The sequence below is a fragment of the Hemiscyllium ocellatum genome, chromosome 7 (genome assembly GCF_020745735.1).
Source record: "Hemiscyllium ocellatum isolate sHemOce1 chromosome 7, sHemOce1.pat.X.cur, whole genome shotgun sequence".
Classification (NCBI taxonomy): Eukaryota; Metazoa; Chordata; class Chondrichthyes; order Orectolobiformes; family Hemiscylliidae; genus Hemiscyllium; species Hemiscyllium ocellatum.
Genome location: NC_083407.1, coordinates 89,565,163 through 89,587,085, shown reverse-complemented (window position 1 = coordinate 89,587,085; position 21,923 = coordinate 89,565,163). Strand labels below are relative to the sequence as shown.

Genomic DNA, 21,923 nt, shown 5'->3' with positions numbered 1-21,923 from the left:
GTATGTGTGAAGACATGCAAAACAACTAAGATGGCCACCTTCAAACAAGAAATTGCAGAAAGTGCTTTCATGCTTTCACAGACTAAACATACACTGGATGTCAACACAGTTTTGTAAAGGACTAAGAGCAGTCCAATTACTAGATTTTATTAATTTACAAGAAGGAATAAAGACTTTTACATTTAATTTGATGGTTAATTTAGGAAGAAATGTAAATTAATAATTTTAAAATCATTTTTTACTAAATTCCTAATTCCAGGTTTTTTTTTGCTGTCCTATTTCATATACAAAATAATTTGAAAAATCTTGCACAATAGAACATTTTTAGCAGTACAATGGAATGTTTATATTAATGTTTATATTAAATTTATTATTTTATGCTGAAACCTGAGATTTAGCTCTGGAATATAAATGCCTTTAATAGTGGATTGACAGTGGACCTATTCCTTTGGATTTCTATTTTAGTTTTATGTTTGTGTTTCAACTTCAGACTAATCAAGAAACTTCAGTCTCTTCTGAATGGACATAGACCTTTCACTGGCACAGTACTAATCTATAATCATGTGTGCTTTCAAAGGAGAAGTACATAAATATTGTTCTGAAAAATAAATATTCAGTATCAATATCATGTATTTCAAGTAGATTTTGTTTGAAAGTAGAATTTTGAATTTTTTTTTCATTCAAGTTATGACTTGGGAATTGAGAACCGTGATGCTACTAATGACCAAGTGACCATCGACGCTGCTGAAGCTATTAGAAACTATAACGTAGGAATAAAATGTGCAACCATTACTCCTGATGAAAGCAGGGTGAAGGAATTCAAGTTAAAGAAAATGTGGAAATCACCCAACGGAACCATCCGCAACATACTTGGTGGCACAGTGTTTCGAGAAGCAATCATCTGTAGGAATATTCCTCGGCTGGTATCTGGCTGGATCAAGCCAATCATCATTGGACGTCATGCATACGGTGACCAAGTAAGTTGAAATAATAATTTAATTAGTGTCGTAAAATGTATCTCTGAAAGATCTTTGTCTCACTGTTATTTTGATAATCTTTTAAAGAGGAAAAATATTTTAAGTCCTTGTGACCTTAACTGAATATAGCTTAACTGCTAGCTCATTTACTGATTTCAGTATTGTTAGTCTGAATAATGTGCAACAATTGCACCAGAATTTCTATCAAAACTGCTTTGTAACCACTAAAGTCAAATTTTTGTTCATTCTTATTTTCTTTTTCTGGGCTATCTACATTGAAACTATTTCAAAGAGCTGTTCACTCTTCTAGTGGCCAGAAAGGTAGTTGTCCCTTAATTCTGGTGTCAATATGTTATGCAGCAACAGAGCCAAGATTTTACAGTACCTCTTAGGTTCTGGATGATGTATAACAATGCAGTCTCACCAACTGTGCTGAAACTAAAGTTATGATAGCTGTCAATATTGACTCAGTAAAATAATTGGAACATTGTTTGGTTGTAACAGTATAAAACTCAGCCATATTAATCTGAAAAGCTTATTAATTCCACATTTCAAATAAAAATGAGTATAAATATCAGTCCTGCACAGACGTTAGAAACCTAAATACCTAAATCCCAATCTTTACTCTAAATGGTCTGCTACAAGTAAACTTTTTTTTTTCTATTTTGACTTGCTAATAAATGGAATGTAGTTAGGGAATAAACAATTTATGTGTACAGTAACAAATTTTGTTCAAGTTTGTCAGTGCAGAATTTCTGCTTCTTGATTCATATGCAGAAGAGATATTGTTCATGGAAATATGTCATTTTGCTTTGCTGGGTGGAGGTACTGTGATGATTTTAGGTGCATTCTGTATACCATCATTGATTAATAGAAAAGACAAAGTTTTGAACTGGTATATAGGTAAATCTGGAGAAGACAACATGTGAAAAAAAAACCCTTCACTTCTATTTGCTTTTATTCTGTTGGATACCATCAAATTGGCAGCTGGGCTAGTCTAAAATAGTCTTCTAGCTTAATCAATGGAAACATGATGATGGCCAACATGATCGTTTTTGGAAGATAGAAAATATTCTCGTGAAGTTGATAAGATGAGTGTATTAAAAGTATATATCCCCCATGAAAAAGGCAGGCAGAATACTTTATATTGAAACCACTCCTTTCTCCCTTTCCAAAAGAATGTTGCATATACTTTTAGTGTTGAGTATATGTTCATTATAAAAGAATCATGTCAGAAAGCACAATATTTTTGATGATGTTTGAAAATTGGAGTCTGTTCTCTGTACTCGATACCCATAGTATGCAGTTTTTGAAGTCTCTGTAAATTACTTCCTCAAGTTTTACTCACTTTGTTTGTACTTTACTCTGGAGTAATTAATTGTCCCTTGTTCACTATTCATGAACAGGGGATAGAGATATTACTGTAAAGATTAGAAATACATGGAAATACATTATCTGCCAAGTGTTAGACTTATAAAAATCATTTGAGGTAAAGGGCAAAATCCACCTGATGGTTTATAACTATCTACAAATTGTCATAGAGTTGCACAACACAAAAGCAGACCCTTCAATCAAACTGGTCCATGCCAATCATAATCCCAAACTAAATGAGTCCTACCTGCCTGCACTTGACCCATAGCCCTCCAAACATATTTTTTATTCATGTATTTATCATAATGTCTTTTAAACATTATAACTGTACCCACATTCATCACTTCCTCTGGAAGGTTATTCCATACATGCAGCACTCTGTGTAAAACAAAAAAATGTCTTTTTTAAATCTTTCTCCTAAAACCGTTATGATTTTATAAACCTGTAGAAGGTAACCCCTTAACCTCCTACGCTCCAGCGAAAAAGAAGTCCCAACCTATCTAGCCTCCCCTTTATAATTTAACTCCCTGCAACATCCTGGTAATTTTATTCTGAACACTCTCCAGCTTAATAATATCCCCCTAGCATAGCGCAACCAAAACTGGACACAGTATTCCAGAGGAGGCCACACTCTTTACAATATCAACACTGTGTCCCAACTCCTATACTCAAAGGGCTGAGCAATGATGGCAAGTAAATTAAACATTTTATTTGTACAGACTAACACAGTTTAATGGTTGTATTTAAACCTTGAGTTTAACCTTGGAGCAAATGTTAATAAATAATGCAGAATCTGCAACTATGTTGCATTAGTAAACAGGTGATCCTAAAAAGCCAAAATAATGATAAAGCCAAACATGAGCTTTGCTTTGAAAAGCAATTTTATACATTTGCAATCAAATTGGTGGTAAAGATGATAACAAATGCAATGATTGATGTCAGTTTTATAAAAAATAATGTGAAACTCAATCTTTATGCAGTTAATTTTAACAGACATTATACATTATTTCAACTTAGTGCACAATTTCTAATTTTATTGATATCCTTTGTTTCTAAGGAATATTTATTTTTAAAATACTTGTTCTCACTAATGTTTTTCTTAGTTTATCCCAATAGTTTACATCATCCTATATTTCCTTGCATTTTAATTTCTCTCTGCTTTCTTATTTCTCTATTGTACTGTTTTTAGTTTACTAAGTCTGAATCTTTGTCTTCTCACATTTTATCTTTGTTCAATTCTTAACGATTTTGTCTTCTTTTTTTATTCTCAGACTAAAACTTACTTTCTGACAGCATGCTTATGAGACGGCCTGTCTATAAAAACAGAAGAGATTAAGTTACGTATGAAACTGTAAAAATACTTGGATGGAACAGGTAGACAGATGCAGAATTAGAGCAGAAATCAAGGCTAACTTACATCTTATTCCTTTAAATAGAGATGAGTGGAAAGGGATTGTCACTTCCTTTTCAGCCTTACTAACCAGTGTCTAGCTTTTAGTCATCGCTCAAAAAAATTATCTCCCTTGTGCCGGTTTTCATCTTAATATATTCTTAATAAGAATATAAGGATAATTTCTTTCTTGAAAGAGATATATGGATTCTAATTGAACCTATCTTTGTGCTCAATAGTTGAAAATGTTTACATGGAAGATTGTGGCTAAAAACATTGTTTCATTTAAGAAAATTAATGTTACTTCAATGAAAAGATTGAAAAAAATTACAACAGAAAGCAATCAAATCAGTTTTCAGTCAAATTTAAACTGATACAAAGATCATATGTTGAATTTTTCATTAAGGTTAGTGGTCTTACTGGTGAAACTGGAAGCAGGAATTGCTGCTGTTTAGTTGAGAGAAGTATAATTAATTTTATTATTTCATGAAATGCAAGTATGGCTAGCAAGGCTAGCATTTGCTGTCCATCCTTGATTATTTATGAACTGAAAGGCTTGCTTGGCCATTTCATAGGGCAGTTAAAATCAGTTACATCACATGTAGGTCACACCAGCAATACCTGGTGTGCGCACAGTTGGTTTCCCCCATTATGAGATTGGCGACCCTGAGAAGAACAATGTTGGTGACCCTTATGGAAAACAGCATCTCATGGATGTGGTAGGTGCACATGGACCTTAAAGATTTTGGTAATTCCATGACCATTGTGCATCAGTGGCTGAACGAGACAGCTGAACTCACTCTCTATCTTTACACTCTTCAGGAGTGCAGCTGTGCATTGAAACGATAGTGGAATGACTGCTTGAAGCATTTATGGACTCCAGTTGGGATGTTTTCTGCCATTAGCAATGGCTCCTCAGCTCATCCATCTATGACACTAATGCCTCATTGGTTGTGATGGCAGACTGTTGGAATTCTGTAAATGATCCTTGATATGTCAGCATCGACCTGCCTTCGGGCAAGTGAAGGATGCCTGTCAAGGTCATCCAAAGCTAGTCAGCAGCCTGCCTCAACTTCAGTTGATGTTGCAGGAGGAGCACAATGTAGAAACACATTTCAAAGATTTATAAAGAGGATCTAGCTGCACTCTTGAGTTAATAGGTTAAAACATGCTGTCTGGCATTTTTTCATGATTCATCAGTAAGTATGAGGTTTCTTTGCGTTTTCAGTAAGTATGAGGCTTCTTTGCATTTCAGTGAGCTTCTGAGACTTCCAGATTACCCTGGCTTGGCCATGGAGTTTAATGGGTGGGACAAAACTGTATAAGATTGAATTATTCCTCCTACCACTATCTAATGTCTTAGTGTGTGCAAATGCATGGCAAGATCAATGAAGGAAGCAGCAAAGGAATGTAGAGTGCTGAAGCTTTATTGAATTACAGAAATCTGACATTGATCATGTGAAATATGTCTGTTTTGGTGTCCCCAAGCTCCCCTGTGTTTTTCTCATTGCATCTTTATCTGCCCTAGGTTATTTTGCATCCTGAGCCAGTTATTACCTTCCTACATTTCCTCATCATTGGAGCAGATGTCATGCTGTGAGATATTCCCATTGTCAAAGTGTCAGTATTTTTATTTGTTTACAGGATGCGTTTATTGCTCATTCTGAATTGCACTGGAGATGGTGGTGCAGAGCTGTTGTCTTGAATCTTTGCAATCTTTCAGATGAAGGGACACTTACAGATGCCAGATTGTGCAGAGTGCAACACACTGCCGTGATGTGTAACCCCAATGCAGCCACCCTTTCTGCCCCTCTGGTTTGCCGCTGCCATTGCCTTTAATTCTTTTCCTCCATGACTTGCCTCTAGTGGAAGTCCCAAATCCTAAAGAATGAGGCCAACAGCAGATAGATGTACTCAGTTATTGATAGCCACACAAGTGTCAACTCTAGGATGGCATTGTAGCAGTATGCTGTAATAGCTTTGGCATTTATATTTTATCCTTTTCCCTATAACAAGGCAAATGCCTCTCTTGTCACTTTAAATGCTAAGCTGTTCATAATGGTTGCCAACTGGAGTAAGAAGTGACATCTGCTAACTTAACTGCCTCCTTTATACCAGGCAAGGAACTGAAGTCTAATGGGTTTTATGTACGTTTGGAAATATAGGAATACCTGGTTAAATTGAAGTTAGTTGAAGTGTGTTAGTGCAAAATCCTCCTTCCTGTTTACCACCTTTCTCAAAATCTAGTTGTGACATGGAGACATTATTTCATCCCTTCCATCTCAAATTGGCTGGGAAATTGATCTCAATGTTTTAGTATTAATCCGTGTTGGCACTCACGAATGTTGAAATACTGTTCATATGATTAGATATGGGCAGCACGGTGGCTCAGTAGTTAGCATTGTTGCCTCACAGTGCCAGGAACCTCCCCGTATCTGTGTGGGTTTCCTCCCACAGTCCAAAGATATGCAGATCAGGTGGATTAGCCATGCTAAATTGTACACAGTGAGCAGGCATGTGCAGGCTAGGTGGATTAGCCATAAATGATGCAGGGTTACTGGATAAGGTAGGGGAGTGGATCTGGTGAGCTGTACTGAGGGTCAGTGTGGACCCAATGGGCCAAAAGGCTTGCTTCCACACCGTTAAGGATTCTATAATCATTTCTAGTGATCTCATGAACATACCTTCCATGTTAATTTCAAAAATACCAATGTCTGCAGAAATTTTACCATAATTTTCTTTCAGTGAAATGCTTGCCAAGGAATGCTGTTGAGAGATCAAAAACAAATGTAAGGAGATGCACTGTGCTGATGGACCAGCACACACCAGTCTAATTATATTGATAGGTGTGAGTTTGTATAAGCCTCACTTGGTAACCAATTTTTTGCTGACTTGAAGAATGGCCAGTCAAGATGCACAGACAATAACAACAAATGTATAGAATAAGGAAAATCCAAAGGGTTTTTTACGGATACATTAAGGACAAAGGGGTAACTAGGAAGAGAAGTGGGCCCCTCAAAGATCAGTAAGGTGGCCTTTGTGTGGAGCCACAGGAGATGGGGAAGATACTAAACGAGTATTTTGCATCAGTGTTTACTGTGGAAAAGGACATGGAAGACGTAGAATGTAGGGAAATAGACATCTCGAAGAATGTCCATATTACAGAGGAGGAAGTGCTGCTTGTCTTAAAACCCATAAGGGTGGATAAATCCCCAGGACCTGATCAGGTGTACCCTAGAACTCTGTGGGAAGCTAGGGAAGTGATTGCTGGGTCTCTTACTTAGATATTTGTATCATTGATAGTCACAGGTGAGGTGCCAGAAAACTGGAGGTTGGCTGAAGTGGTGCCACTGTTTAAAAAGGTGGTAATTACAAGCCAGGGAACTACAGACTAGTGAGCCTGATGTCGGTGGTGGGCAAGTTCTTTGAGAAAATCCTGAGGGACAGGATGTACATGTATTTGGAAAGGCAAGGACTGATTAGGAATGGTCAATATGGTTTTATGCATGGGAAATCATGTCTCACAAACTTGATTCAGTTTTTTATGGAGTAACAAAGAGGATTGATGAGGGCAGAGCGGTAGATGTGATTTAGATGGACTTAAGTAAGGAGTGCGACAAGGTTCCCCATGGAAGACTGGTGAGCAAGGTTAGATCTCATGGAATACAGGGAGAACTCTCCATTTGGATACAGAACTGGCTCAAAGGTAGAAGACAGAAGATGGTGGTGGAGGGTTGTTTTTCAGACTGGAGCCTGTGATCAGTGGAGTGTCACAAGGATCAGTGCTGGGTGGGCTGTACTGAGGGTCAGTGTGGACCCAATGGGCCAAAAGGCTTGCTTCCACACCGTAAGGATTCTATAATCATTTCTAGTGATCTCATGAACATTTATATAAATGATTTGGACGTAAGCATAAGAGGTAGAGTTAGTAAGTTTGCTGATGATACCAAAATTAGAGGTGTAGTGGACAGCGAAGAAGGTTGCTTCAGATTATAACGGGATCTTGATCAAATGGGCCAATGGGCTGAGAAGTGTCAGGTAGAGTTTAACTTAGATAAATATGAGGTGCTGCATTTTAGGAAAGCAAATTTTAGCAGGACTTATACACTTAATGGTAAGGTCCTAGGAAGTGTTGCTGAACAAAGAGACCTTGGAGTGCAGCTTCATAGCTCCTTAAAAGTGGAGTCACAGGTAGATAGGATAGTGAGGAAAGCGTTTGGTATGCTTTCCTTTATTGGTCAGAATATTGAGTACAGGAGTTGAGACGTCATGTTGTGGCTGTACAGGACATTGGTTAGGCCACTGGTGTGTTGGAGGCTAAGGGGTGACCTTTATAGAGGTTTATAAAATCATGAGGGGTATGGATAGGGTAAATAGACAAGGTCTTTTCCCTGGGGTGAGGAAGTCCAGAGGGGTTTAGGTGAGAGGGAAAAGATATAAAAGAGACCTAAGAGGCAAGTTTTTTACTCAGAGGAAGTGGTGGAGGCTAGTACAATTGCAACATTTAAAAGGCATCTGGATGGGTATATGAATAGGAAGGGTTTGGAGGGTTATGGGCCAGGTGCTGGCAGGTGGGACTAGATTGGGTTGGGATATCTGGTCAGTATGGACAGGTTGGACCGAAAGGTCTGTTTCCGTGCTGTATATCTCTATTACTCTATGACTCTATTATTGGACGTTGGTTTAACAATTATAGCGAGTTGAAGAAACTACTAAATACCTTTCAGTAAATGGTTAGTAAATGAGTTGAAAATGCTTCATATGTTAAGATCATGATAAATTATGAAGGATCAACTTCTCCACAATACTTTCCATGGAACAGTAAAGCCAACAAAGAATTTTCACTGGATATCATCACCCCTTAAGTGGAGAATAATTTAGTTGTTAATTTTCTAAACAGGACAGAAAATCACGTCTGTTTGCACACTTTTCAATTCTACTTACGTTTATTTGTACTTATAATCATGGGGCCGCTGACCATCTGTCAACAGAAGAATGGTATTATACCTGACACCCAGAAAGAAAATATTCTTTTTGTCAAATGCTGGATCATCAGTAAAGACTTTACATATGCATTGGAAATATTAATACTATTAATAGTTGAATTGATATTATAAATATTAATTTAACTTGGGAATGTTGTTCTTAGTCTGGTAATCCACGTCAATTTTCAATCTTAATATTGGACTTAAACAGACATACACTTAAATACTAAGCACATGAGTGAATTTGCTCAGTTAGCTAATGACACAAAGCTGGAGGGAGGATGCACTGTGAGGATGCAGAGGTACTTCACTGTGATTTAGGTAAGTTGAGTGAATAGAAAAATGCATGGCAGATGAAGTGGAATATGGATAAATGTGGGGTTATCAATTTTAATAGCAAAAACAGGAAAGCAGATTATTATGTGGATGGTGATAGATTGGGAAAGAGGGAGGTGCAAAAAGACCCAAGTTTCCTTGTACACCAGTTACTCAAAATACGCAGACAGGTGCAGCTGATAGTCAAGAAGGAAATGCTATGTTGTCATTTGTAGTGAGAGGATTTGAATTCAGGAGCTGGGATATCCTGGGATATAAAGGACCCTGGTGAGATCACATCTGGGGTATTGTGTACACTTTTGGTCACCTTAGCTAAGGAAGGATGTTCTGGCTGTGAAGGGAGTACAATGAAGGCTTACCAGGCTGTTTCCTGAGATAGGAGGACTGACTGGTGGAGAAAGACTGCATCATTTTGGACTATATTCACTTGAGTTTAGAAAAATGAGGGGGTTCTTATATAAACCCCTCATACTCAAATTGAACTAAACAGGATAAAGAAGAACAATGTTGTTGATGACTGGGGAGTCTGGAATAAGGGGTCACAGTTTAAGGACACAAAGTAGGCCATTTAGGACTGAGGTGAGTAGAAATATCTTTACTGAAAATGCGTTGCTGGAAAAGAGCAGCAGGTCAGGCAGCATCCAAGGAGCAGGAGAATCGACGTTTCGGGCATGAGCCTTTCTTCAGGAATCCTGAAGAAGGACTCATGCCCGAAACGTCGATTCTCCTGCTCTTTGGATGTTGCCTGACCTGCTGCGCTTTTCCAGCAACGCATTTTCAGCTCTGATCTCCATCATTTGCAGTCCTCACTTTCTCCTAGAAATATCTTTACCCAGCATGATGAGCCTTTGAAATTTTCCATTACAAAAAGCAGTTGAGGCCAAAACATCAAATGTTTTCAATTAGTTAGATATAGTGATTGAGTCTAAAGGGATCAAAGGATATGAGGAGAAAATGGTAACAGGGCACTAATTGGATGATCAGACATTGTCATTTTGCATGGTGGAGCGTGCCAGAAGGGCCAAACAGCTTTCTCCTGCTCTTATTTTCTATGTTTCTATTTATGTGATCATGGAATTGCTGTTAGCTGTAATTTGCTCTTGTAATTGAAGAGCCTGTGGACATTTATTGTAAAAGCTTACACGTAAGTAATGGCCAATGGGTGAACAGTGCCAGATGATCAAGGATAGCAGGGAACTGCAATCCTAAAAACCATGACTGCAGTGCTTGCCAAACCTATTCCAAATGTGAACATATGGGAGTTGTTGAGCAGATGTGAGAGTGATCTTCATCTGTTCGAAAAGTGTGGTGCTGGAAAAGTACAGCCGGTCAGGCAGCATCCGAAGAACAGGAGAACCGACGTTTCCAGCATAAGCCGTTCATCAGGAATGATCTTCATCTGTTGAGTAGGAACAACGGTGGGCTTTAGCTGCTGAGTAGATTGAAGCTTTATTTGCTCAGTGGTGGAGATGAGCTTCAGCTGGTGAGCAACAACCTGATATCAAGAATTTATCCTTGCAGTTTTGTAAAAACAAATACCTTTTCACGGGCCATTTTGTTTTTGGCAGCAATCTGATCTTGAAGATCTGTCCCTCAGGGCATATCTGCCGACACAAAACAAGTGAACAATTGAGAAGCTCTTGCAGCAGTAGGCCCTCAGACTGAAGTGCATGGTAACCATTGAGCTTAACACACAAATTTTCATTCTTGCAATCATCCACAGTTTGAGAAACCTTGAACCGAAATAGAACAATTCAAAATATAATGCTATTTTGACTGAATCATTACTAATTGTTAAGAGTTTATCGAGCGATTTATTTTAATCTGGGTGTTTTGGCTGATGAGCTTTATCATTCTAATTCAATTAGAATGAAAGTTAAACCCTTCATTGAATGTCGCTTGAAAAATATAAAGTCTCACATTGTTTTGATTCTTATTTAGTCATGGATAAAAACTTTTGTCCACAGTACAGAGCTGCAGACTTTGTTGTGCCTGGTCCTGGTTCAGTTGAAATTAAATACACGCCTGTTCATGGTGAGCCTGTCACCTACTGTGTCCATAATTTTAAAGGTAAGATTTGCATTGTTAAAATTAATGCTTTATGAAATCTGTGTTTTTACATATTCTGCACAATGCATAATTTGATTCTTTTAAGATCTAACACAGTCCACTCAACTTAAGTTTTCAATTACCATACTTAACTGACAGATATCATTGAAGTATAGATTAGAGTGCTGCTGCAAAAGCACAGCAGGTCAGGAGGAGCAGGAAAATCGACGTTTCGGGCAAAAGCCCTTCATCAGGAATAGAGGCAGGGTGCCTGCAGAGTGGAGAGATAAATGAGAGGGGGGTGGGGGTGGGGAGAAAGTAGCATAGAGTACAATGGGTGAATGGGGATGGGGATGGGGATGGAGGTGATAGGTCAGAGAGGAGAGTGGAGTGACTAGGTGGAAAGGAAGATAGGCAGATAGGACAGGTCATGAGGGCGGTGCTGAGCTGGCAGTTCGGGGTGAGGGGGGGGAAGGGGAAATGAGGAAATTGGTGAATTCCACATTGATGCCATGGGGTTGAAGTGTTCCGAGGCGGAAGATGAGGCGTTCTACCTCCAGGCGTCGGGTGGTGACGAAGTGGCGGTGGAAGAGGCCCAGGACCTGCATGTCCTCAGCAGAGTGGGAGGGGGAGTTGAAATGTTGGGCCACAGGGTTGATTGGTGCGGGTGTCTCGGAGATGTTCCCTAAAGCGGAGATGTTCCCTAATGTAGAGGAGACCGCATCGAGAGCAACAGATAAAATAAATGATTTTGGTGGATGTGCAAGTAAAACTTTTGATGGATGTGGAAGACTCCTTTGAGGTCTTGGATGGTGGTAAGGGAGGAGGTGTGGGTGCAGGTTTTGCAATTCCTACGGTGGCAGTGGAGGGTGCCCCATTCACCCATTGTACTCTTTACTACCTTCCCCCACTCTCCTCTCTAACCTATCACCTCCATCCCCACCCCCATTTACCTGTTGTACTCCATGGTACTTTCTCCCCACCCCCACCTCCCCTCTCTTTTATCTCTCCACTCTGCAGGCACCCTGCCTCTCTTCCTGACGAAGGGCTTTTGCTCGAAACGTCAATTGTCCTGCTCCTCGGATGCTGCCTGATCTGCTGTGCTTTTCCAGCACCACTCTGATCTAGACTCTGGTTTTCAGCATCTGCAGTCCTTGTTTTTACCTAGATATCATTGAAGTACATTCAATCATATCTTTGCAAACTAGCATCAAAAAGCTTAACTCTTCCTTTCTACTGTGCAGTTTTTATGGTTTGAAAGAAACAAAATCTACTTTACCCACAATGTTTACTTAACCTAACCAGAATGTATACAGCAAGCAATACAGAATACATACAAATGAGGAGAGCTCGTGAAAAGAAATAAGGTAACTGATATCAAAAAATAATAGAAAGAAAATACCGCTATACAATTATATATTAGGTTCATTTTACATTTGCAAATGAGAACAGGATGAGATGAAAGAGGATCCAACAGTTGAAGAGTTCTTTTGACACTATTTGTAAAGCCCAAAAAGTCATGATAAGCACAAACTTTGGTATATGTGACTTTGTTTTTTTTAAAAAAAAGTTATTAACTATGTTTTGTTACAGATGGGGGAGGAGTTGCTCTGGGAATGTATAACACTGACTCCTCTATTAGAGACTTCGCTCATAGCTCCTTCCAGCAAGCTCTTGCTAAAGGTTGGCCTTTATACATGAGCACAAAGAATACCATACTGAAGAAATACGATGGACGATTCAAGGACATATTCCAAGAAATCTATGAAAAGTAACTCTTTTAAAGTAATGATCTCAATATTTTTCTTTTCCTTCTGCCACACTTGCATCTTTCCCACATTATTTTGTTTTCTGGAAAGAAATCTTCCTTTTTGAAGCTCCTTAAGTTGTAAAAGTGGATGGGCATTTTGGCTGTAGTTTATATCTTTCTTTGATTGGTGAACAAGGTGATCACCAGTGGCAGTGATCTGTAAAGCAGCAAGTGCACCAAACTGGCTAGCCCTATCGACTGAAGGAAGAAACAATGAGAGCATTTGGGAGAAAGCATTTGGGTTCCTTAAAAGAGGAGGGCAATGTAAATTTTAAACACTTTGGAAAACTTGACTTTATTGTTCACTTGTTGAGGTAAGAAGATTAACTAGATGTCATTGCCATAAAGCACACAGATATTTGTCTAACCCAGAATTGCTTTCTTTCAGCCAATACAAAGCACAGTTCGAGGCCAAAGGAATCTGGTATGAACACAGACTAATTGATGATATGGTAGCTCAAGCACTAAAATCGGAGGGTGGCTTCGTTTGGGCCTGTAAAAATTATGATGGTGATGTGCAATCTGATTCTATTGCACAAGGTATTCTTGCCAATTTGTTTATCTATGTTATTCTACACTCGATAATATATACTGAACAGCTACTTCTACTGATGAATGTATACATTATATTCCAGAGTTTAATCTGAAATCTATCCAAATAACTTGCAGAATACATGTCAATGTCTTGGAATATCAAACTTCCCATTTTCAAATTAACATAGAAGATAATTAAGGTATAAGTGGTCAAATTTGCTGAAAATGTCAGGAATTGATTCCAGTTCTTGTATGTTCATGGTGCCTCTATTTTACAGAAAATTAAAAGCTAACCTTTTTTCTAAGCTAATCCCTTGTAGATTGTATTATGGTTTCTTTATTTTGATCGTTTTTAAAGATTTGTTTCTAATTGTCTACAGGGTATGGCTCACTGGGAATGATGACTAGCGTATTACTTTGTCCTGACGGTAGGACAGTAGAAGCTGAGGCAGCCCATGGTACTGTTACACGCCATTACCGTATGCACCAGCAGGGCAAAGAAACCTCAACCAATCCAATTGGTAAAAATACTTTTGTCTTATAGAAAAGTAATTACAAAGTATAACCATTCTATTTTGTTAATCAATGATAATGCAGAGTTTGCAGTGTATTACATGATGATCTCAAAATATACTAATTTGAAACTTATTTTACTTGATGTTAAATCTGAAAAGCCCCAAGTCTCCATTTTATTAGTTTGTTCAATGATGTGAATTTTTCTTAGCTCACCTAAATGGAATAGATCGTAGGAATTACAGCAATACTTCAGAATCATTTAACATCATGAAACAACAGTTTTACAGATTTGGTAATATTGATATTTAGGAAGTGATTTTCCATGGATGTTCTTCCACTCCATCCATTGTTTAAATTGTTGAGGAACATAGTTGTAAGTATTATTATATGGAGGTTTTCTATGGCTCATCCCCTAAGACGAATAGGAGAAGTACTGTGGAAATTGTATGAGAGTCATAGAGATGCACAACATGGAAACAGACCCTTCGGTCCGACCTGTCCATGCTGACCAGATATCCCACCCCAATCCAGTCCCACCTGCCAGCACCCGGCCCATATCCCTCCAAACTCTTCCTATTTATATACCGATCCAAATGCCTCTTAAATGTTGCAATTGTACCAACCTGCACCACATCCTCTGGCAGCTCATTCCATATACATACCACCCTCTGAGTGAAAAAATTGCCCCTTAGGTCTCTTTTATATCTTTCCCCTCTCACCCTAAACCTATGCCCTCCAGTTCTGGACTCCCCAACCCCAGGGAAAATACTTTGTCTATTTACCCTATCCATGCCCCTCATAATTTTGTAAACCTCTATAAGGTCACCCCTCAGCCTCCGACGCTCCAGCGAAAACAGCCCCAGCCTATTCAGCCTCTCCCTATAGCTCAAATCCTCCAACCCTGGCACCATCCTTGTAAATCTTTTCTGAACCCTTTCAAGTTTCATAACATCTTTCCGATAGGAAGGAGGCCAGAATTGCACGCAATATTCCAACAGTGGCCTAACCAATGTCCTGTACAGCCGCAACATGACCTCCCAACTCCTGTACTCGATACTTTGACCAAAAAAGGAAAGCATACCAAACGCCTCCTTCACTATCCCATCTACCTACTATGAACCTGCACTCCATGGTCTCTTTGTTCAGCAACACTCCCTAGGACCTTATCATTTAGTGTATAAGTCCTGCTAAGACTTGCTGTCCCAAAATGCAGCACCTCGCATTTATCTGAATTAAACTCCTTCTGCCACTTCTCAGCCCATTGGCCCATCTGGTCCAGATCCTGTTGTAATCTGATGTAACCCACTTCGCTGTCCACTACACCTCCAATTTTGGTGTCATCTGCAAACTTACTAACTGTACTTCTTATGCTCACATCCAAATCATTTATGTAAATGACAAAAAGTAAAGGCCCCAGCACTGATCTTTATGGCACTCCACTAGTCAAAGGCCTCCAGTCTGAAAAACAAGTTTCAACCTCGCCCTCTCTCTTCTACCTTTTGAGCCAGTTCTTCATCCAAGTGGCTATTTCTCTGTATTCTGTGAGATCCAACCTAGCTAATCAGCCTCGCATGGGGAACCTTGTTGAACGCCTTACTGAAGTCCATTTGGATCACATCTACAGCTCTGCCCTCATCAATCTTCTTTGTTACTTCCTCAAAAATCTCAATCAAGTTTGTGAGACATTATTTCCCACGCACAAAGCCATATTGACTCTCCCTAATCAGTCCTTGCCTTTCCAAATACATGTACATCCTGTCCCTCAGGATTCCCTCCAACAGCTTGCCCACCACTCTTTAAGTTTGTGGGAAAACATTGTTTGTTTCTTGTGAGAGTTATAACTAAAGATTTGTGAAACCATGGTAAGGGCTCAGTAATAAGTTGGTTATATTCTGGGAACCAGAGATAATGATTATTAGTTATATATTTTATTTCGGTTCAGGATGTGCGAAATTCTGAAACAGCAACATTTACTGCCTAACACAATTACTTTGTGGGCATGAACAGCTAACCACGTCTTGTAGGAGTTATCATCATACAGCCGATGGTTATACTGGACAGGTCAGATCAGATTCCAGAGTGAAGCCTGGCTTGACAGATGTTAAGTTTTATATTTGCAATTCAGTAATCTTGTTATCAGTCACTGATAATATTCACAGGAGATTGATAATGTACTTTTAACAAAATGACAGATTTATTGCTCAAAATGTAAAAAAATGAAATAGTAATAAGAGAGTTTGGAAATGTATAAAAAGCAAAAAGAGAGATTCAACCATTTTATCCAGCAATTTCCTTTTGGATATTCAACCCCAGTGAAGTGTCACTCCTATCTTCATTCTTTAATTTCCTACTCAACTGACATGATGAAAGTGACTTAGTGATTTACCGCAGATTTCATTGTGTGTTACTATCTCTGAGACACAAACACTTCTAACTGACTGATCTTTTCTCACTGAACTCTTTAAAAAGCTCAAGGGCTTTTCCAGCCCTTTTTACTAAGACTTTAAAACAGCTGAAAATTGCTTTCCAGCTCTGATGGGCTGGAGACTACCAAAATGAAACAGTCCTTTCAGTGATATGATCTCTTTTTTTTTCTCTGAACTGTAGCTGAAGGTCCCTTTCCAACTCTGTCTCTGGGTTGTAGATCTTAAAGTGAATACTTCAGTAATTAGCTCACCAGACAGCTTGTCAAATAATTTATCTAATTTCTAGAAGGAAATCAATTGTGCTCAAATCATATGCTTTTTTAAGAAATGCTGTTTTGACCCACTACTTAAAAAATGATTTCTCAATCCTTTCAAAAACTGAAAACCAAAATCCTACTTACTTCCAATTTAGAATCCCAGTTCCCAAAACGAAAAATATTAAAAGAGCTTCATCACAAAATAAGAGTTTTGTATGAACGAAACAAATAGAGATGTTAGATTCTCCACCATATAGGGTATTGGTGAACCAGATGGATTCTTAGAAAATCTAACATCTTTATGGGTATTGTTTCCTTGGCATTGAACTATACAGAAGCAAATTTATTGAATTCAGTTTCACAACTTTTGCTATTTAAGTCAGCAAAGCTGGATTGCCAACTTTTAGTGTAATTAATATATTGAGTATAATCAACAGGATACTTTAGACTGAGTTTTGGGACTTTGCTGTCAAAATTAGACTGTTTAATTTTGTAGGTGACACCAAGTTTTACAGAAAGCGCAATGTTTAGAAAATATAAAATTCACAAGATCTAGATTCATAAGTTAATAATAAATGAACTTCAAACTCTTTGTAAAAAAAAGGTTATAGAAATGTTTGGACTTAGAACTATAGAACTTAATAGAAGGAACAGGTGGCACAGTGGCCCCGTGGTTAGCACTGCTGCCTCACAGCACCAGGGTCCTAGGTTCAATTCCAGTCTCGGATGACTGTTTGTGTGGAGTTTGCACATTCGCCCTGTGTCTGCGTGGGTTCCCTCCGAGTACTCCGGTTTCCTCCCACAGTCACAAAGATGTGTAGATCAGGTGAATTGGCCATGTTAAATTGCCCATTGTTAGGTGCATTAGTCAGAGGGAAATGGGTCAGTGAGGACTTGTTGGGCCAAAGGGCCTGTTTCCACACTGTAGGGAATCTAATCTAATCAAGGAAGTTAATTGTGTTTGTCATTTTAATTAGAATATTACAAAACTACTTTCACTGTCCTTCCCCTGATTCAAATGTATCAACCCTTCCTTAGAATGTTCAATGGTTTGTCTTCAGAATTGTTCATATATAGCAAAGTATTCCTCACTCTTAACAGTCTGCTAGAGAAAATTTTCTGAATATCTTCACTCTTTTGTGAACATTTTAAATTGATGACTTTCAAATGAATAGCTTTTCTTTGATCATTTTCAAAGCACTTCATATTTTATACTTAATATTCTGTTGCCTTTTGCTCATCTTTGTTGTAACTCCCATTCTTTTAACTCTGCTAAATCTCTTCTCCCAAGTGACATAGTTTTAGTTCCTTCACAAGTCTCTTATTCCTTAATGCTTAAGCTAAATTTTAAAGTCTAAATCTCATCTGCCACCAAAATTACTATCAAAAATGTCATCTGTAACTCTTTATCAATTCTTGTGATATCTCTAGAGTTGATCTCTCCAACGTCTTCCTTCGCCCAGTCTCCTCTATTCTAAGCCTACTTGTCAATCATAGCTGCCTATTCTGAATGGGTTGAAATTAAAATTGCCTTCATTTTCAATCCACTCCAATTCAAATTTATTTCAAACTTTACAACTTTCTCCAACCTCATTTCACTTCCCACTCTGCTCTCGGCTTTGCCATCTTTGATGGCTGGAAATCAGTTTCTTTAACAAAGGACCAGAACTCTCTCCATAAGATCAACAATAGTCTCTCTTGCTTACAAGTTATGTGGACTCCTCTCCCATTGTCACGTTGCATTGCATCTCTTATTTTGTAATTTGTAAGCAATGAAACACCCAAGGATGTTTTTTCTGTTCTTAAGGTGTTGCAATAATAATTCAGTGTTTAATAGTCTGTTAAATCATAGATATGGTTAAAAGTACTTTCTTACCTTGTAGCTTTTTTTTAATGCAAGATTTTCCTCCGTCAACTCTCTTTCCACTTTTTTGTTTCAAGCTTCCATCTTTGCTTGGACTCGAGGACTATCCCATAGGGCAAAGCTGGACAATAACTCGGAGCTACAGACATTCTGTACCTTATTAGAAGGAGTTTGTGTAGAAACAATTGAATCTGGTTTCATGACCAAGGATTTGGCTGCATGCATCAAAGGACTACCAAAGTAAGTACAATCCTGCTTGAAGCCAACAGTCTCATTCAGTTTAAGAAAGCTGTTTTTCAATCTTTTAAATCTATTCCAGATGTGATAAGGTTTATTGTAGATTGAGTGTATCCTTACTGAAAATTAACAATCAACACGGCTGAATCACAAATTAGCAGAAATGTTCATTATGATCAGAGATACATATTGGTGCTGATTTGTTCCTATTGGGATAGAATATATGTTAATATCTGTTCAGTTCAAATTCATTGTCATATTCTGTCCTAAGTGTCCTTGATTGAATGTTAATTTCCTCATCACTGGTTAGTATAGTAGTATAAGAAAATCAATGGATTTCCCAAAAAACAAAGTACTCCACTAATTTTGGATATTTTATATCATTTACGTCCTGTGATTACCTCATGGATAAATATTGATTTTAGATTAGATTAGAATCCCTACAGAGTGGAAACAGGCCCTTCAGCTCAGCAAGTCCACACCGACCCTCTGAACAGTAACCCAGCCAGACCCATTCCCCTCTGACTAATGCACCTAACACTATGGACAGTTTAGCACAGCCAATTCACCAGACCCATTCCCCTACCCTATTATTCTATGTTTACTCCTGACCAATGCACCCAACCCTACACATCCCCGAACACAATGGGCAGCCCAATACAGTCAATCCACCCTGACCCGTACATCCCCGGACCATGGGACAAAACCGGAGCACCCAGAGGAAACCCACGCAGACACGGGAAGAATGTGCAAACTCCACACAGACGGCGACCTGAGCCGGAATCGAACCCAGGTCCCTGGCGCAGTGAGAATTTGTTGCTAACTAAACCTCTTTGAGCCTTTTGTCAGATTTGTGAACATTATATGACTTTGTGCTGACTGTTTGTGGATACTTCTTTATTATGGGGTTACTTTTTTTTGTTTCCTACACTGTTAACTGGTCATTTTTAGAATACCAGAGTTTGAGCCCAGTCTGAGCACTTTAGTAATTGTGCATGATGGTGAATACCAAGTCCTTCTGTGTTGCAAATTTTCCTCATTTAAATAGTACTGTTCTTTTGTTTCCCTTTCAAAATGGACTTGACATTTTTTCACATTATACCTTATTGCCAACTTGTTGCCATTTATTTAATGTCAATATTTATTTGAAAAAGACAGTTCTCATAAACTGCCTTTCCACCTATTTTTGTTTTGTTTGCAAATTTTGTAAATAGTTGCAGTTTCAGCACTAACCTCTGGAGCCCTATTGGTCACAGGTTGCACATCTGAAAAATAGCTCAACCCTACTCACTGTTCCCTATTAGCCAATTGTGTCCATGCCAATATGCCTCCAACATTGGGCTCTTCCCTTATGACTTCATCTTTTCCGAGGAACCTTGCCAAACATCATCTGGTTCTCCTGTACCCACTCTAGTTGAGACTTCTTCAAAAAACTTTAATGAATTAGAATAGTATTCATTAAAGAACGGCTCATTAAAGTTCATTTGCTGTTTTGACATTAAGATTGGTTGTATTGATTTAAAATCCTTTTTAAAAAGAAATTCAATTAATTTATTGCCCAAATCTCTCTCCAGTATTATCCTCTTTTATTAAAATCTCAGGAATTGTATGTTGTATATATTCTGGAACCCAAAGTTGATATTTTCTTTGAAAAAAAAGTCAAAATTCTGATCGATGGGAAACGCTAAGTACCCTGACTGAAGTGACCAATGGCACTGAACATAAAGGGAAAAAAAAATTGATTGTTATGTAAACAATCTGGGCATTTATGGCTATGGAATATTGTCCTGATGCCTCTTTAATTGGTAAACAAGTTGCTTTAAGATACAAGCTGTATCTTAAAAAACACTCTCTTGTTTTGTTCCATGTGAAAATTTGATACACTTGGAATATTATCAATACTATTGTGGTCCTTTCTTTAAAATAAAAACATCTAATTTGCTTTGAATTTTTCAGTATATTAGTGGTTGAATTCTTGTCTGAAATTCACTAATCTTATTTTGCAGTGTGCAACGCTCTGATTATTTGAATACCTTTGAATTCATGGACAAGCTTTCAGAAAATCTGAGCTTGAAACTGGTATCACACAAGCTTTAAAATTGTTTATGGATGTATGTAGAAGGTACACTACAATATTAAAATTGGCTATTAAATGGTAGATTGTCACTTGAAATAAAAAGCCTAGAGAATCAAATATAGCCAGTACACTTGATAAGAATCACAATAAATGTTAAAATTGTATTAAGCATGATTGTATTTAGAACTTAAAATGTTGAACATTTGAATACCACCACCAAGCAATTTGAGTTATTGCTAGTTTTTATCATGATTTTATACAGATTGTGCAAGTATTTAATCAGGTATGTTTACATTACAACACTTTTCCATGACTTTTGATGAGTTGGAGTATATACAGTGCCTGCAAGAGGTACTATTTAAGACAAAACTTTTATGTCTACGTAAACCTTTAGAAATCCATATTTCTTCATACTTGTCACTGCAATATCAATTTTTCATTCCATGTTCCCTCTGTACTTTAGTTTCTTTTAAGACTTGAAGGGGGAAAAGAATGAGAGAAATATTTTGTTCAAAGCAGTTCCATTTTAGAATGCTAGCTTTTTGGGATAATTACTAATTTTTTTTTGCCCTAACCATTGGTAGCAACACTAGATGGGGTAAGGTTAAAGAACCAGATGAGACTAAAAGTATTCTGGAATTATGAGACATACTAGCCAATGGAAATGCTAATTCCCTTGCTATTGGCATGGATAACTGATATCAGTGACAATTGTAAAATATGAGTGACTTTATAAAAGCAAAGTTGCCATTTTTGAATTTGGACTATTTACTGTCAAATGGTCTAAAGAAAATTAGGCTTTTTTTGCCTGAAATTTCTACAGCAATTCTTACTCTTGTCAGTATATTGATGGGAGCCACATAGAAACACTTCAGATTCTCAAGGCTAAGGTTTCTTGTGTAAGTTAGGAGTATTTTGAACAAAGTATGAACTCTTTTCTGTATGGGTTTACTGCAGCTTTAGCAACTTGGGACTGCTTTTATATTTACAAGAGTTGTGAATAATTTTCCATTTGAAACTGCTAACATAATTTACTAATGTTAATATAATTTTCATTACATCTGATATTCCAGAAATAAAATTTACTAAACATT

The 21,923-nt window shown here is 37.9% G+C and overlaps 1 protein-coding gene across 2 annotated transcripts in view; it reads left to right on the top strand.

Moving 5' to 3' along the window:
• idh1 (isocitrate dehydrogenase (NADP(+)) 1) overlaps positions 1 to 21,923 on the top strand; it is a 33,147-nt gene extending 11,224 nt beyond the window's left edge. For both annotated transcript variants that reach the window (XM_060827492.1, XM_060827490.1), the window contains 7 exons: positions 686 to 977; positions 11,027 to 11,129; positions 12,702 to 12,879; positions 13,307 to 13,458; positions 13,833 to 13,973; positions 18,593 to 18,755; positions 20,759 to 21,923. In XM_060827492.1, coding sequence (XP_060683475.1) covers positions 686 to 977; positions 11,027 to 11,129; positions 12,702 to 12,879; positions 13,307 to 13,458; positions 13,833 to 13,973; positions 18,593 to 18,755; positions 20,759 to 20,849 — 1,120 coding nt within the window. In that variant the 3' untranslated portion in view covers positions 20,850 to 21,923. The remainder of the gene's footprint in view (positions 1 to 685; positions 978 to 11,026; positions 11,130 to 12,701; positions 12,880 to 13,306; positions 13,459 to 13,832; positions 13,974 to 18,592; positions 18,756 to 20,758) is intronic.